Here is a 19285-nt window from a genome sequence, read left to right as displayed (position 1 = left end):
ACAAACTCCCTACTTGTCTCTCATGGACACACACCAGTTGTTGTTGACTTTGGACGAGATGCCACAATACATCAAGGGCACGGAACAGAGATACACTACGGGCTTATACACACACACACACACACACACACGTCCATAAAAAAATATATACGCCACACATACCCCCCCACCCCAACCCAACGCCCTCGACGCAAATCCCGTAGGTGTGATGAATGGATGGTCAGCGCCTGAGAGCTGCGGCCTACCACCATGACCTTGAACTACCTTCCCTCTGTTGCTAGATATCTCGAGATGTATGTTGTAATATGTATATGTGCTTTGCTATGGAGGTTTTTTCCCACTCCGAACTGGGCCACCTTAGAAGCCCAGTCTGGATTGTATTTTTTTACTCATCGTGCCCCAGCGGTTTACCTTTTCCCCCATCTTTTATGAGGCGCCTTGTGGCAACCCATCAGCGTTCTTGTTCTGTAACCCTGTACACTGTTTGTTTGTGTAATCTTGAACAGGTTTGTGTTGAAAACAAAGTTTCGTTGTACTTGTGCATTGACAATAAAGACCTATCCTATCCAACACATGAAATGCAAACTAACCTGAGCAAAAACAATGACTATTTATCCGAGAGAGTTTTGATGCCAATTTCCTTGACCCAGCAACACTCCAATAGACCTCTATGCTGTTCCTAGTTTTAATCTGTTTTGTTATGTAGAATGGCGTCTCGACAAGATAGTTCAACCTGTCTAGGAACGCCAACCTGAGATATCACAATCTTTTTTTGACAAAGTATAGAAATCTATTTCGTTGCATGGTTTTATTTTTTTGCTCGTATCTGCGTTTTGCGGGATGATTCAGGCCCCTTGCGTACTCAGAGTGTCTGCACACTGCTTGCTGCGCAACAGTCTTCTTGGCTTGGTTGACCACCACGTTTTTCACTTTTGGGAAGAAGTCACGTGACGGAATCCAAGGAATTGTCCGATAATAAGTGTAGAACCAATTTGGCCAATGCGCCATCCCTCTTCAAAGTTTAGTGAAATTGAATTGATTCCCACCTTGCCTGTGGAAATGGCTATTAATGAATTGGTATACAAATGGGCTTCACGGTGGAAGAGGGGTTAGTGCGTTTGCCTCACAATACGAAGGTCTGGAGTAGCCTTGGGTTCAATCCCGGGCTCGGGATTTTTCAGTGTGGAGTTTGCATGTTCTCCCCGTGAATGCGTGGGTTCCCTCCGGGTACTCCGGCTTCCTCCCACTTCCAAAGACATGCACCTGGGGATAGGTTGATTGGCAACACTAATTTGGCCCTAGTGTGTGAATGTGAGTGTGAATGTTGTCTGTCTATCTGTGTTGGCCCTGCGATGAGGTGGCAACTTGTCCAGGGTGTACAACGCCTTCCGCCTGATTGTAGCTGAGACAGGCACCTGCGCCCTCCGTGACCCCAAAGGGAATAAGCTGTAGAAAATGGTATGTATGGTATACAAATGCTAGGGATGCAACTACCGATTATTTCAATGGTCAACGATTATTTTTTTCGATTAGTCACATGATTATTGCTTATTTGATCCGCACTAGCCCACAAATTGATTCTTATCTCATTTTCAAACCCTATTATAGTATGGTGAATTGTGACAAAAGAAACAAATTACTAGGGAATTCATGGTTTTACTTTTTATACACAAATAACTACATTGGAGGGCAGCACAGTGGAACAGGGCGAAGTACGAAGTACAGTACTAAAGTCCTGGGTTCGATCCCTGGGCTCGATGGCCTTCTGTGTGGAGTTTGCATTCTCTCCCCGTGACTGCGTGGGTTCCCTGCTGGCTGTCCAGGGCTTCCTCTCACCTCCAAAGACATGCATCTGGGGATAGGTTGAGTGGCAACACTAAATTGGCCCTAGTTAAAGTTAAAGTACCACTGATAGTCACACACACACTAGGTGTGGTGAAATTACCCTCTGCATTCGACCCATCCCCTTGTTCCACCCCCTGGGAGGTGAGGGGAGCAGTGTGCTCAGGAATCAATTCGGTGATTTAACCCCCAATTCCAACCCTTGATGCTGAGTGCCAAGCAGGGAGGTAATGAGTCCCATTTTTATAGTCTTTGGCCGGGGTTTGAACTCACGACCTACCGATCGTGTCAATATTGTCTGTCTATCTGTGTTGGCCCTGCAATGAGGTGAAGACTTGTCCAAGGTGTACCCCGCCTACCTCCTGAATCCAGCTGAGATAGGCTCCAGCACCCCTTCGCTACCCCAAAAGGGACAAGCAGTAGAAAATGGATGGACTACATTGGAAAATAAGGACTAACCCCTGATTTCCACAGGATGCGGAATGACAGTAAAACGTAGTCTTGCCACAGTTAAAGTCAAAGTTAAAGTACCAATGATTGTCACAATGACTTGACCCATCCACTTATTCACCCCCTGGGAGGTGAGGGGAGCAGTGAGCAGCAGCGGTGCCGCGCCCGGGAATCATTTGTGGTGATTTAACCCCCAATTCCAACCCTTAATGCTAAGTGCCAAGCAGGGAAGTAATGGTTCCCATTTTATAGTCTTTGGTATGATTCGGCCGGGGTTTGAACTCACAACCTACCGATCTCAGGGCGGACACTCTAACCACTAGGCCACTGAGTAGGTAGTTCTGAACGGTGCATAAAATTACCCAATTTGTTTCTTCTTAAAATACTCGCAAACATGGTATTTATTCCCTTCTTCTGCAGTTGTATGCTTTTCATTTGTTTTGTTTTGTTTATCACTGACACTGCCGTGTCGTCGGTGGCTCCCCGCCACACACCGTTTGCAATTCCACATTGTCGTGGCCTATTTAACGTCACTAAGTTACTATTCAGGCATGAAAAAACAACACCTCAACTGTCACAGTTCACCTTCACTTTGTCCGTGTGCTATTTTAACCCAGTCCCCACGGCCAAATTGTCACTGCTGCGTCCTAACAGTGGGAACTGAGGGGAACTGAGCGAAAGCCAAAAGAAAAGGAATAAAGTTGCTCTTATCAGAAGTTGCCAGAAGCAATGTGCACACAAAGGTGTTCAGAAATCCAATTTAGCCTTAGCAGTTAGTTGAAGCGATATCAGTACAATTAGCCGTCACAGGTCACAGTGTGAGCCCAGCACCTTAAGTGATTTCCTCAAGTCCCCTCAGTGGAGCTGTAAGCGGATATAAAGTCCCCGAAAAAAAGAGTAAACAGTAAAAAAAAGGATCAACTCAACTCCACAAGTGAACAACTTCTATCGACTTGCCTTCTATTATTTTCCGTTATCTTCTTGGGATTTTTTTGGTGTGTTTTTAATTACTCCCAAGTGTGTGAGTGTAGTTGTGCAAACATGTTGGGGAAACAGAACAGTTTAGAAGTGTCCCCGAATGGTTTCAAAGAGATGTAGGTAATTTTTTCTTCAGTTTTTACTACGTGCGGTGGAGGAGAAGATGGCCCTGAGGCAGGGATGTCCTTTAGCCTGAGGCGTATTTATTAATATAATAAAATGACGTCTGTGATGAATCCAAAGGTACCGTATTTTTCGGATTATAAATCGCTCCGGAGTATAAATCGCACCGGCAGAAAATGCATAATAAAGAAGGAAAAAAACATATATACGTCGCATTTTTAGGGGAAATTTATTTGAATATTATCCAACACCAAGAATAGACATAAAGAATAGTGAACAACAGGCTGAATAAGTGTACGTTATATGACGCATAAATAACCAACGGAGAAGGTGCCTGGTATGTTAACATAACATATTATGGTAAGAGTCATTCAAATAATATAACATATAGAACATGCTATACGTTTACCAAACAATCTGTCACTCCTAATCGATAAACCCGATGAAATATTCTTCCTCGATGTTGCTTCTAAACAACTCTGCCAACTCCAAAGGTATGCGCCGCTTCCTCTTGTCGTTTTCTGCTGCATATTTCACTACGTCCAGCTTGTAATCTGCAGTACATGATCTCCTTTTCGGTGCCATTTTTGTTCAGTCCTTCTCAGTTTTTATAAGTTACCGCCAACTATGAAATGATCAATTTTTATAGCTACAGCAGTAGCATATAGCACAGGGGTCACCAACCTTGTTGAAACCAAGAGCTACTTCTTGGGTACTGATTAATGCGAAGGGCTACCAGTTTGATACACACTTAAATAAATTGCCAGAAATAGCCAATTTGCTCAATCTACCTTTAATAAATAAATATATATATATTAGAAAATGGGTATTTCTGTCTGTCATTCCGACGTACATTTTTTTCCTTTTACGGAAGGTTTTTTTGTAGAGAATAAATGATGAAAAAAAACACTTAATTGAAAGGTTTAAAAGAGGAGAAAACACAAAAAAAATGAAAATCTTATTTTGAAACATAGTTTATCTTCAATTTCGACTCTTTAAAATTCTAAATTCAACCGAAAAAAAGGAAGAGGAAAAACTAGCTAATTTGAATCTTTTTGAAAAAATTAAAAGAATTCGTGGAACATCATTAGTAATTTTTCCTGATTAAGATTAATTTTAGAATTTTGATGACGTGTTTTAAATAGGTTAAAACGCATTTAGTTGTATTCAGTGTTAAAGAATATTATATGGCTCTCACGGAAATATATTTTAAAATATTTGTCTCTCTCTGCCAAAGAGCTTCCCGACCCGTGCTCAAATCTAGTGTTTTTCAACCTTTTTTGCACATTTTTTGCGTTGAAAAAATGTGGCGGTACACCACCAGCAGAAATTATTTAAAATTGAAACTCACTTAACAGTAAAATGTGGTTGTCGTAATTGTTAGATATGACCTTAAAGCATAAGCAAGCATGCATCACTATAGCTCTTGTCTCAAAGTAGGTGCACTGTCACCACCTGTCACATCACATCATGACTTATTTTCACTTTTTTGCTGTTTTCCGGCGTGTAGTGTTTTACTTCTTCTCTTGCATTCTTATTTTGGTAGCTTTTTCTCTATTTTTGTTGGTATTTCACTGTAGCAGTTTCATGTCTTCCTTTAAGTGATATTTCCCACATCTACTTTGTTTTAGCAATCAAGAATATTTCAGTTGTTTTCATCCGTCTTTGTGGGGACATTGTTGATTGTCATGTCATGTTCGGTTGTACATTGTGGACGCCGTCTTTGCTCCACAGTAAGTCTTTGCTGTCGTCCAGCATTCTGTATTTGTTTACTTTTGTAGTCCGTTCAGTTTTAGTTTGGTTCTGCATAGCCTTCCCTAAGCTTCAATGCCTTTTCTTAGGGGCACCCACCTTGTGTTTATTTTTGGTTTAAGCATTAGAAACCTTTTTACCTGCATGCTGCCTCCCGCTGTTTCCGACATTTACAAAGCAATTAGCTACCGGCTGCCACCTACTGATATGGAAGAGCTCTAGACAGCACCGACACTCAACAACAACACATCTTTTGCAGTCTATAATTACTGGTTTGCAAAAGATATTTTTAACCCAAGTAGGTGAAATTATACAATCTCCCACAGTACACCAGACTGTTTCTCACGGCACACTAGTGTGCCACGGCACAGTGGTTGAAAAACACTGCTCTAATCAACACCGAGCTACATAAAAAAAGGTGTTTTTAACAGAAATGATGTCATATATGTCACATGTTGGTGTTATTTTGCGCATCCCACTGTTAGATGAAAATAATACTTGTTGTGTTGTGGTCCCTCAAACCAAGAATAAATGTTGTAATGGCTAATTCAATTACGGCTAATACAATTTCGTAGTGGCCCATTTTGACCAAACAGCCATAGAGTAAGATGCAGTGGACAAATAAATATGCACATATTTATTTTGTAGACATTAAAGCAGGCAGAAGGCATGAATAGGGAAGGAATGACGCGTTGTCATGGCCTTACGATAAAGAAGGAGACTGGCAGACAGCATAAATTAGAAATCCTCAAATAAATTATGTCCACCACACTGTGACATCACACTGTGTCCAGTGTTAAAAAAGACTGCGAAACACAGCAGTCAGAGAAATCCAAGGCTCACACCTAAACGCATGAACTTTATGATTTGAGGCTTTGATATTTTTTAACACAGTGTTTCTCAAATAATGGGGTGGGAACCCCAGAGGATTCTATTATTTGTGTCTACACTCTAGTATTCATGTTAAAGGGGAACATTGTCACAATTTCAAAAGGGTTAAAAACAGAAAAAATCAGTTCCCAGTGGCTTGTTGTATTTTTTAAAGTTTTTTTCAAAATTTTACCGGTCCCGGAATATCCCTAAAAAAAAAGCTTGAAAGTGCCTTTTTTTCGCTCTCTGCGAAGACACTATCCATTTTACTGTGACGTCATACAGTGCTGCCAATGTAAACAAACAATGGCAGATACCACAGCAAGATATAGCGACATTAGCTCGGATTCAGACTCGGATTTCAGCGGCTTAAGCAATTCAACAGATTACGCATGTATTGGTTGGAGTATGAAAGTATTGAAGAAGAAGCTGAAGCTATTGAGCGAATAGCTATTGACGCTATTCATAGCCATAGCATGGCCAAATAGCTTCGTTAGCATCGCCGGTAAAATGTGCGGACCAAACGATCAGGACTTTCACATCTTGTGACACTGGAGCAACTTAAACCCGTCGATTGGTAAGTGTTTTTTTCGCATTAAATGTGGGTGGAAGGAAACGTAATATAGTTGCAAATGCATCTGCAGGGTATCCATACATCTCTGTGCCATGTCTGCTTTAGCACCGCCGGTAAATAGCATGTCAGCATCGATTAGCTGGCAGTCACGCCGCAACCAAATATGTCTGATTAGCACATAAGTCAACATCAACAAAACTCACCTTTGTGATTTTGTTGACTTTATCGTTGCAAATGCATCTGCAGGTTATCCATACATCTCTGTGCCGTGTCTGTCATCGCCGGTAAAATGTGCAGACACTCCGGCACATTCAATGGATGGTCTGGCGGCAGATTTATTGCCACTTTCGCGTTTTCGGGCCGGTGGTGCAACTTGAATCCCTCCCTGTTAGTGTTGTTACAACCTCCGACAACACACCGACGAGGCATGATGTCTCCAAGGTATCAAAAAATAGTCGAAAAAACGGAAAATAACAGAGCTGAGACCCGGTGTTTGCAATGTGTTGAAAATGAAAATGGCGGCTGTATTACCTCGGTGACGTCACGTTCTGACGTCATCGCTGAAAGAGCGATAAACCGAAAGGTATTTAATTCGCCAAAATTCACCCATTTAGAGTTCGGAAATCAGTTAACAAAAATATATGGTCTTTTTTCTGCACCATCAAGGTATATCCATCCATCCATTTTCTACCGCTTATTCCCTTTTGGGGTCGCGGGGGGCGCTGGCGCCCATCTCAGCTATTGACGCTTACATAGGTCTGGTGATAATGTTCCCCTTTAAAACGATACACACGTCTGCTAGGTGGAAGCAGTGTGTATTATTTATCAGAGCTGTGTATAACGAGAGTATGGCCAACTGGGTTTCGAAGTGGATACCAAACACGGCACCCTGTAGTCACATGAAGCACTTTTGACCAATCATTTAGGAGATTGTCCGGCCATACATTCTCTGATTGGTCAAAAGCCGATTGCGTGTCGACGGGGCGCCATGTGTGGTACCAACTATGAAACGGAGTTGTCCATACTCTCTCTAAACAGCTCTGTTATTTATTGCTTATTTGTTGTGTTTTACTTTTGTAGCTGTATATAGAAATGGTACCACTGGAGCTCTTATTGCCCATGGTATCTTAACCCAGTGGTTCTCAAATGGGGGTACATGTACCCCTGGGGGTACTTGAAGGTATGCCAAGGGGTAAGTGAGATTTTTTAAAAATATTCTAAAAATAGTAACAATTCAAAAATCCTTTATGAATATATTTATTGAATAATACTTCAACAAATATGAATCTAAGTTCATAAACTGTGAAAAGAAATGCAACAATGCAATATTCAGTGTTGACAGCTAGATTTTTTTGTGGACATGTACCATAAATATTGATGTTAAAGATTTCTTTTTTTGTGAAGAAATGTTTGGAATTAAGTTCATGAATCCAGATGGATCTCTATTACAATCCCCAAAGAAGGCACTTTAAGTTGATGATTACTTCTATGTGTAGAAATATTTATTTATAATTGAATCACTTGTTTATTTTTTCAACAAGTTTTTAGTTACTTTTATATCTTTTTTTCCAAATATTTCAAGAAAGACCACTACAAATGAGCAATATTTTGCACTTTTATACAATTTAATAAATCAGTGCTGTATTTTACTTCTTTATCTCTTTTTTATTTGAATATTCCCTGTTTACAGAACAACATATGTTTCTAAAGGAATGGGGGGGTTATGTAAGCAGCAGTTTTTGGTCACAAGAACACAAAGGAAAAAAATGCCTCGGGCTTGGGTTAGTCCTGGATTTAGCTTGGGCAGGTCTTGGATGGCAATAGATAACCCCTCCTGTCTCCTCCCATCCCATCGTACACAATGGAATTTTCCGAGCCTTTGGCTTGGCGCAACAATGACATCCTCTTGTCTGTTCATTGGGAACTCAGAGAACGAAAAGTATTTTGATAATTTACATACACATTTTTCTGACACTATCTTTACTACTTAGTTGCAGTAGTGAATAATCAGGAACACTTGTACAAAGCTCAGGAGATGAAGAAGTTTGTGGCAGGAATTAAAAAGAAAAAAGGAGGCTTTGTGACAATAAACAGTACAACAACAAAACATACGTAGTTTTATAACTGCAGTAGGAAATGAGAAAAAACCTGTGTCAGTTTTGTGCCATTCTACTACCCTGTGAGGTTGTTTTTTATTGCAGCAACAGTTAAAAACATCCCAGCCAAACATTGAGCAAGAGCCAAGAGTACCAACAATAAGTTTGGAGACTATATGAAAAGAATATTCTCTCTTTTGTGTTTTTAGATTTTCTGTGCATCTGGTACAGTAATGGCAAATTGCATTGAAGTTGAATGTGTTCAAATCCATCCATCCATTTTCTACTGCTTGTCCCTTCAGAGGGTCGGAGGCATTTAAAAGTTAAATTTAAAGTACCACTGATTGTCACACACGCACACACACACACACACACACACACACACACACACACACACACACACACACACACACACACACACACTAGGTGTGGTGAAATTATTCTCTGCATTTGACCCATCACCCTTGATCATTTAGTAACACAGACAATTTATGTGAAATAAATCAGGAAGAATTAGGAAAGGTTAATTGGGTTTCTGAAATAATTATGTGTTAAAATGTTTTTGTTGTTTTTACAAATGATGACAGATGTGAACGAGAGCATGTATTGTCCTTGTGTGATGATGTAAATGAGATGTGGTTGTATTGTATATTAAGTATGTGTCCATGAAAGGGCATTTTATGACGTTTCTCAATTTGATTATGTGTTATGGTATGATTTTATTTTAATGATTTGATTGCATGATTTTCGTATCCTTTTAATTTAGGTAGCCAGAGACGGCAGATGGAAATGAGCTATTTAGCTATAATCTGGTACAGAACATAGCTGTCTTTGAGCTTAATGTTTCTGTGCATTGTCCCTTCAAATAAAGACTAAACTAAACTAAACTAAATAAAATGCTCAAACTGATGTATAGCAGGTCAGTGGTCCCCAACCTTTTTGTAGCTGCGGACCGGTCAACGCTTGATAATTTGTCATTATTACATTACATTTGTCATTAACTTTGTCATGTTTTGCAAATATTTGGAATTTGATGGCTGAAACATGTTTAAAAAAAGCTGGCACAAGTGGCAAAAAAACTGAGTAATTTGAGGAATGCTCATCAAACACTTATTTGGAACATCCCACAGGTGAACAGGATAATTAGGAACAGATGGGTGTCTTGGCCGGGTATAAAAGCAGATAAATAGACACTGTATTATCACGTTCTCAATCTTAATTTAATTTAGGGGATTGCAAGAAAATGATTTCCCATATGGGGGCTGTGACAGAAAATAATTGCAAAGCACCAGTTGGACACTGGTTGAAGGATCCAGGATTGAGTTAGAAAAGCGGAAAATCATCATAGCAATGTATTAAGTTACATAGCAATGTTGCATTATTTGATAATGTAATACATTTTTGCCTCACTATGTAAAAATGCCTCTTTATGTAAACAAATGTGACGCATGTTGTATTTTTGCTGCGTAAACAACATGCAATTGGTCATATTTGTAGCGGTATTTTATTGTTTGTGTCATGTAAAGTAAAGAATTAGCCTAAACATTATCCGTACGTTTTTGTCTGTTGCTTGCAATCCTATTCTCCATTTTAAAATCAATTACATTTCCATTTGATTTAGGTTCGACGAATGAAACATCCTACAAGATTCGTAAAATAAATTCTAGTTACTATGAAATGTTTTGTGTTGTTCTAAAGTTCTTTCTAATTAGAATTGAATTCAAAATGTCCCTACTAACTCACCAGTGCCTCCATGGAAATGCCCCCCTCTACCTCAAATAACTGCTCACCCCCAAATCCTCCACACGAAAACCTCCGCTCCAAACAGGCTAACCTCCTCCAACCTCCACGGACAAAGCTACGAACTATGGGAGACCGGGCTTTCTGCTCCACTGCTCCCAGTCTGTGAAACGCTCTCCCTGACCACCTGAGGGCACCTCAGACTGTAGATGTTTTTAAAAAAGGCTTAAAAACCCATCTTTTTAAAAATAGTCTTTTCATTGACATGCACGTTGGTTCTAGCTATCGGGCTGTTTTTACTTTTATATTTTATTTATTTTTATTATCTTTTTATTATTATTACTATTTTTTTACACTGTGGAACTTTGAGGTTGATTGCTCAACGTACAATCTATTACTATTATTATTATTATTAATTAAGACCTCAAAGTTAATGATTTATTACATAATGCACCAAATTGTGCCATTTTATTAGAAAATAAACCACAGCGCCTACATTTTGTGATAACGTTTGCAATATGCAAAATGTTATTTAAAAAAATGCCCTGTGATGAGGTGGCGACTTGTCCCGGGTTTACCCCGCCTTCCGCCCGATTGGAGCCGAGATAGGCTCCAGCGCCCCCGAAGGGAATAAGTGGTAGAAAATGGATGGATGGATAGGTTAATAAAAAATGTGTTAAAGTTTAGAGTATGATACTACCACCACCATGCTTGACGGTAGGGAGGGTGTTCATGGTATCAAAGGCCTCACCTTTTCTCCTCCAAACATATTGCTGGGTATTGTGGCCTAACAGCTCCATTTTCGTTTCATCTGACGTCACATGGACAAAGACAAGACCTTCTGGGGGAAAGGTCTGTGGTCAGATATGCAGAACGTTAATAAAAAATGTATACAATTTTATTACAAAATGCGGTGTTTTCATATTACATAATGACGCGAACTAGAGATGCGCTGTTTGCGGTCACAACCGCGGAGTCCGCGGATAAAACGCGGGTCGGGCGGGTGACATGACGAAAAAATAGATTTTAAATAGATTCGGGCGGGTGGCGGTTGAACCATATCGGAAATATATATCGTAATAATCCCAGGAATGTAGGCTCATAAAACTTCTTTGTTTGTCTTGTCTTTATTGCACAAGATGTAATACAACCACACAACAGCTCTCATATCTCTAACGCTTTGCCCGGGACAACTCGAACTCTCACTTCCTGTCGATAACGTCGCTTCCCTAATTCTCCCGGAAGTCCCGCCCCCCAGCCAAAGTCATTGGCTAACACCCCGTAGCCAGCCGCTACATTATCCATAGTTAAATGTTATGTTGAAGAGGTTCATTTAGCCTACTGACGTGTATTTATAAATTGTTGATTTATATAGGCTAGTAGGTAAAGTGTGGTACCTGACAACACTTGATGGTACAATCCATATATACACGTCATAGACAACGTCACGCTAACATCACGTGACACCTCTGATGAAGACTGCAGAAGCAAGGTAGCCCAAACTTGTCAGGTACAACACTTTACCTTACTAGCCTATAGAAATCAACCATTTATAAATAGTTAAATGTTGTTACCCACATACGAAAAACGAGCAGCACTCTTTGAAACAGTATGTGGGCATACTTTTATTTTGAAGTGTCTCGTTTGGTCTGTCGACGGATGTAAGGAAGCTACTTCCGGGTATGGCCAACGAGGTATTTGTTTGTCATTTGTTGGTATTTTACTTGGTAAAATGTTTGATCCACGTGCTGTGCATGTTATTATTTTTACGTTTGTAATGTGCTTTATTTATTACAGTTTTCACGGTGAATATGAAGGGAAAGTAAGGCTTCAAATAAATCAGTTCAAGAAAACCATTGTGTCTGTGCTATTTGGAGGGAATTACACTTTCTAATCTCACTAATGCCTTGCATCATCTATATTAGATATATAACAACGGGCGGGTGGCGGGCGGGTGTGGCTTTGATGAAATGTTGATTCGGGTGGGTGGCGGGTGGATGACTTCAGTGATGCGGTTGTGGATGATATAATTGCATATCCGCGCATCTCTAACGTGAACATTTATTACATAATACAACATTTGCACATAATGCAGGGTTACAGTCCCCTTCCATGGACCTCTGAAAACAGTTTGTTGTATGATGAGCCCAAATGTATGGGCTGATTTCTTTCTCCATTGCAAGATCAATTTCATGTCCTCGGAAACGACACGAATAAAAGTCAATAACATCGCAAGGATCTGCATCAGATGAGCAAATTGTGTAGAATATTTGGGTATTTAACAGAATACATATATATATATATATATATATATATATATATATATATATATATATATATATATATATATATATATATATGTGTGTATAGACGTGCACCGAAGGAGTGGGAGGATGTTTTGATCAGGATTTATGTCATGCTTGATAGAGGTAAATATTACGATGCATTATTTTTGGCAGTGTTTTACAGGGCGTACGTGAGTACACAGTGAGGGAACAATGATTTGATCCCCCCCTGATTTTGAGTTTGCACAGGAGTTTTCTTATTCGAATGTGTGAAAAGGACTTTTTATGTCCTGTCATACCTTTTTGACACACTCATTTTCCACCTGACTGTGATTCGCTTCCTCTCGTCTCCAGGGGAGATCTGCGCTTTCAACATCCACGGGTTGGATGCTCCATTCGAGGCAGTGGTGCTGAACGGCACTTCGGGGGAGGGCCAGCTGAGGGCCCGCGGCTTGGTGGACTGTGAGCTGCAGAAGGAGTACACCTTCATCATTCAGGCTCATGACTGCGGTTCAGGACCAAGGGGCACGGAGGGCAAAAAGTCCCACAAGTGAGTAACACATATAGTTTGGTGTATAGTCAAGAGAATGTCAAGGATGTACAGTATTGAAGGGGTTCGTATGGCTTCAATCCTGGATGGATCTCACGGGTGAATCATTTTGCAATGCAGTCTGCTGTAGTAATGGAAAGTGCCATACTATAGAGCAGGGGTCACCAACGCGGTGCCTGCGGACACCAGGTAGCCCGTAAGGCCCGCTGGCCTTTTCTAAAAATAGCTCAAATAGCAGCACTTACCAGTGAGCTGCCTTTATTTTTTAAAATTGTATTAATTTACTAGCAAGCTGGTCTCGCTTTGCTCGACATTATTAATTCTAAGAGAGACAAAACTCAAATAGAATTTGAAAATCCAAGAAAATATTTTAAAAACTTGGTCATCACTTGTTTAAATACATTCATTTATTTGTTTACTTTGCTTCTTATAACTTCCAGAAATACAATTTTAGAGAAAAAAATACAACCTTAAAAATTATTTTAGGATTTTTAAACACATATACCTTTTTACCTTTTAAATTCATTCATCTTCTTTCCTGACAATTTAAATCAATGTTCAAGTATTTTTGTTTTATTGTAAAGAATAATAAATACATTTTAATTGAATTCTTCATTTTAGATTCTGTTTTTTCTACAAAGAATATTTGTGAAATATTTTTTCAAACGTATTATGATTAAAATTTAAAAAAAATATTCTGGCAAATCTAAAAAAAATCTGTAGAATCAAATTTAAATCTTATTTCAAAGTCTTTTGAATTTCTTTTAAATTTTTTGTTCTGGAAAATCTAGAAGAAATAATGATTTGTCTTTGTTAGAAATATAGCTTGGTCCAATTTGTTATATATTCTAACAAAATGCAGATTGGATTTTAACCTATTTAAAACATGTCATCAAAATTCTAAAATTAATCTTAATCAGGAGAAATTACTAATGATGTTCCATAAATTATTTTTTCAATTTTTTCAAAAAGATTCAAATTAGCTAGTTTTACTCTTCTTTTTTTCGGTTGAATTTTGAAGTTTAAAGAGTCGAAATTGAAGATAAACTATGTTTCACAATAAAATTTTAATTTTTTTTCCCTGTTTTCGCCTCTTTTAAACCGTTCAATTAAGTGTTTTTTCCATCATTTATTCTCTACAAAAAACCTTCCGTAAAAGGAAAAAATATGTATGACAGAATGACGGACAGAAATACCCATGTGTAAATATATATATATATATATATATATATATATATATATATATATATATATATATATATATATATATATTTATTTATTCAAGGAAAATTGAGCAAATTGGCTATTTCTGGCAATTTATTTAAGTGCGTATCAAACTGGTAGCCCTTCGCATTAATCAGTACCCAAGAAGCAGCTCTTGGTTTCCAAAAGATTGGTTACCCCTGCTATAGAGTAACTGATTCTGGGGTCAAAGTTGGAATGGCCACAAAACAAATTATAAGATAGTCAACAGTCTACTGTCGTCTGGCTGCCAAAGTGGATAGCGCAACCTCTAATTCATAACAATTCATGTGTCAGGTAATTCGCGACGAATGGGGTCATATAAATCCCCTTCCTATTGTACTGAAGTTCTTCTGACACCGTTTGCCATTAAATCACTTGTTAGTTGCAAATATAAAGATATGCATTTCTTAACCAATATAGGTCAGAATAATCCAGTGAATGTAATGAATGATGTTATTTGCAAACATACAATGTGTATATACAATGTAAATGTATATACATATACAATATAGGGAAAGGTGGCTACCAGTGGCTGGAGAATTTTTGGACACATCACGGTTTGATTACGATTCAAGGGCTCTACGATTCGATTATAATTTAATTATTGGAGCATCTTTAATAAATCTATGTAAGGCCCCTCTTTTGGCTGATGTCATATGCAGCATAACGATAATGTATAGATTAGGCCTGTCAAAAATATACAAATATGTCCAAATACCGTATTTTTCGGACTATATGTCACAGTTTTTTGGCCAGGGGTGCGACCTATACTCAGGAGCGACTTATGTGTGAAATTATTAACACATTACCGTAAAATATCAAATAATATTATTGTAGCTGAGATAGGCGCCAGCGCCCCCCGCGACCCCGAAAGGGAATAAGCGGTAGAAAATGTATGGATGGATGGATTATTTAACTCATTAACGTAAGAGATTTAAATCATCGGATTTAGCAATTAGGAGTGACAGATTGTTTGGTAAACATATAGCATGTTCTATATGTTATAGTTATTTGAATGACTCTTACCATAATATGTTACATTAACATGCCAGGCACCTTCTCAGTTGGTTATTCATGCGTCATATAACGTACACTTATTCAGCCTGTTGTTCACTATTCATATTTTAAATTGTCTTTCAAATGTCTATACTTGGTGTTGGGTTTTATCAAATACATTTCTCCCAAAAATGCGACTTATACTCCAGTGCGACTTATATATATATATTTTCCTTCTTTATTATGCATTTTCGGCGGGTGCGACTTATACTCCGGAGGGACTCATACTCTGAAAAGTATGGTAGGAATATTTCTAAAGTAAAACTAGGTTATCCTCGCGAGCAATAACCTGCAACTAATCATCAATTATTCAAAATTCAAGAGAGTGATTCATCTGATTTAAAAAGTAATCGGTCAAATATCTAAACACGATTAATTGCATTGTAATTGCATTGTTTGGGCGGACTAGCTCGGATGGTAGAGTGAATGCACATTGTCTCTGGTTAAGTATTATGTTACGTCTTTTCTTTTAGCTTAAATAAGTATGCCTTAGACCAGTGGTTCTCTAATGGGGGTATGTGTACCCCTGGGGGTACTTGAAGGTATCCCAAGGGGTACGTGAGATTTTTAAGAATTATTCTAAAAATAGCAACAATTGAATCCTTTAAAAATATATTTATTGAATAATACTTCAACAAAATATGAATGTAAGTTCATAAAATGTGAAAAGAAATGCAACAATGCAATATTCAGTGTTGACAGCTAGACTTTTTGTGGACATGTTCCATAAATATTGATGTTAAAGTTTTATTTTTCGTGAAGAAATGTTTAGAATGAAGTTGATGAATCCAGATGGATCTCTATTACAATCCCCAAAGAAGGCACTTTAAGTTGATGATTACTTCTATGTGTAGAAATCTTTATTTATAATTGAATCACTTGTTTACGTTTCAAGAAGTTTTTAGTTATTTTTATTATCTTTTTTACCATATAGTTCAAGAAAGACCACTACAAATGAGCAATATTTTGCACTGTTATACAATTTAATAAATCAGAAACTAATGACATAGTGCTGTATTTTACTTCTTTATCTCTTTTTTTCAACCAAAAATGCTTTTCTCCGAAAATGTTCACAGGAGAAAAAAGGTTGAGAACCACTGCTGTAACTTGACAAAATATATTGGCAAATCCAGTTCCCTCAGGAAAATCTAAATTCCAGCAGCATTGTACAGAATTGAGATAGAATTTAAAAAGTAAATAATGGGGGTGTAAATGTAAATAAAAAGGAAAATATTAATATACAAATAAAAATAAAAAGCAACAGTAACAATAACAATATAACAGTAAAAAGAAGAATATAACAAGACAAACTAGGCAGTAGTGAGTCTAGTGACCATGTTATGAAAATGTAAAAATGTTTTCAGCCTTTTGAGACACTTGTGATTTAGGGCTTTGTGAATAAACATTGATTGATTGAAATTTTGCTTGCAGTTTATTTCAGTATTGTTATTGTTTTGCATCCCCTGTCATCCTAGTACCCCCTCCCCCCGCGCTCCCCCTTCCCCCATAGAGGAGTTGTACAGTCGGATGGCGTGTGGAACAAAGAGTTTTTTAGTCTATTAGTCCTGCACTTGGGATAAAGTTTTTAATGACAGTCAATAACTACTTTCTTTACTGAGGAGTTGGCAACCCCTGGAAGACAAAGAGAGATCAGAAGAGATTGAGGACAGTGAGGACGGAGATGTAGAAAAAATACAAATTGAGAACACTGATGCAGAGAAAAGAATAGAGATGATAATCAGTTGTATTTTCTGGTTAACTAAGACAAGGAATAGTCGGCCACACTTTAAAAAGAGTTGCTTGAAGTGAGAACAACAGTCTTAAGGTATAAATCAACATTAAAAAAGGCCAAATCGCTGTTTTGTCTTTTTCCTCTAACGCTTCATGCCTCTATAATTCACTCTAGTCCAGTGGTTCTTAACCTGGGTTCGATCAAGCCCTAGGGGTTCGGTGAGTTCGCCTCAGGGCTTCGGCGGAGCCTCCTCCGCATAGGTCAAGACAAATAAAAACTTCTCCCTATCGGCGTATTACGGATACCGAAACAGCAGAAGTCACATTGATTTGAAGGTGTGTACTTTGGTGTGAGTTCATGCACTGTGTTGGTTTTGTTCTTTGAACAAGGTTCATGCACGGTTCATTTTGTGCACCGGTAAAAAAAACAAATAGCTTTTTCTTGAATTTGAAAAAAAAAAACCTTGTATTTTTCACTAAAGAAGGGTTCGGTGAATGCGCATAAGAAACTGGTGGCGTTCCGTAACCCAACAAGGTTAAGAACCACTGCTCTAGTCGTTTTCTGAAACTGAGCAGCTCTGCACTGTAATTCAAATATACTATCTCACATTTGCTTACTACTACTACTCATGACATGGGCTTGAAAACAACAACTACTGTATATTTACTTTCTCAGCCTGCTAACGTGCTGACATGGCAAGCAGGCATCCGTGTTGTTTTAGTTTAGTTTTTTTTTCCTTCTAAAGCCCACACACCTTATCCCCAGTTTTGTCCCCAGCTCCAAGAGGTGTGTGGTATCTATCCATTCATACCTATGACTCACAGTGCTTTGTGGATGTCATTTATTAATCCACTTACTAATTTCCCCTTCTTTGTTTGCTTACTCTCCGCTGCAATCTGGTTGCAGTTGCACTTCTGTTGAAGTGTACAAAGCTCTCACTCTTTTGTTGTTTCACTACTTTACATTCAAGCTAGCATCGTGGTTGGCATAGCTTCTTGTCTGCCTTTGCTTTGTTTTGATCCGTGTGTGTCCTCGCTAGTTCTTCATTTTAGGTCTGTATTAGTGTATTTAACATTCTTAAATAATCAATATCTTGACGTTTGTCCATCGATTCAAAATTGTCCGAATCGCAATGCATCTAAGAACTGATCATTTCCTCCGTTGCATCCATTCGGGAATAAGCTAAATGGTAAATGGTATAGCTGTCATGTCTGTTCATGTTTTTGTTTAGTTATGTTCTACTTTGCTTAAGACTCCATTGTTTCTTGTTTTTCCACTTCCTTGTTTGTCTTACTACCATGCCAACCAATTAGTTTTCACCTTGTCCCCATGCCACACACCTGTTTTCTCCAATCACCATGGTATTATTTAAGCCACAGTTACCAGGTAGCCAGTCTGGCAACATCACCTCCTGCACCCATGATATCCATGCTGTTTTTTTCTCATACCCTTGTTCTCGTCACAGTAAGTGTTTCTGTTTATGTCCATAGTTTATGCCACAGTGTAGTTTTTTTGTTATTCATGCCATTGTGCAAGTGTTTTTGTTTTATGTTCATAGTTTTGTTTCATAGCCAAGTTTCTGTACCGCCATTGTGTGCGCCTTTTGTTTGCTTCCTTTTTTGTAGTTTGTTAGTGTAATAAGTAAAAGATGTACTTACATTCACGCCTTGCTCGCGCCAACTTTCCTTTGCCTCGGTAAGAACAATCCACACCCCAGTCCAAGTCTTGACAATAGCGCTTTTTTACCTTCAAGGTACTCAAAGTGCTTTGACACTATTTCCATATTTATTCATTCACACACACACATTCACACACTGATGGCGGGAGCTGCCATGCAAGGCCCTAACCACGACCCATCAGGAGCAAGGGGGAAGTGTCTTGCTGAAGGACACAACGGATGTGACTAGGTTGGTAGAAGGTGTGGATTGAACCAGGAACCCTCAGGTTGCTGGCACGGCCACTCTCCCACAGTGCCACGCTGTTCCAAGTTCA

General features: G+C 38.6%; 1 protein-coding gene across 1 annotated transcript in view; it reads left to right on the top strand.

Annotated features, from left to right (window-relative positions):
• The window catches only part of LOC133564517 (calsyntenin-2-like), a 700915-nt gene that overhangs the window by 410889 nt on the left and 270741 nt on the right, over window positions 1-19285 (top strand). The window contains exon 3 of the mRNA XM_061918874.1: window positions 13065-13260. Within this exon, the coding sequence (XP_061774858.1) occupies window positions 13065-13260 (196 nt within the window). The remainder of the gene's footprint in view (window positions 1-13064; window positions 13261-19285) is intronic.

The sequence above is a fragment of the Nerophis ophidion genome, linkage group LG13 (assembly GCF_033978795.1).
Source record: "Nerophis ophidion isolate RoL-2023_Sa linkage group LG13, RoL_Noph_v1.0, whole genome shotgun sequence".
Lineage (NCBI taxonomy): Eukaryota > Metazoa > Chordata > Actinopteri > Syngnathiformes > Syngnathidae > Nerophis > Nerophis ophidion.
Note: the sequence above shows the minus strand (reverse complement) of the source record. Positions and strands in the feature narration are given on the sequence as shown.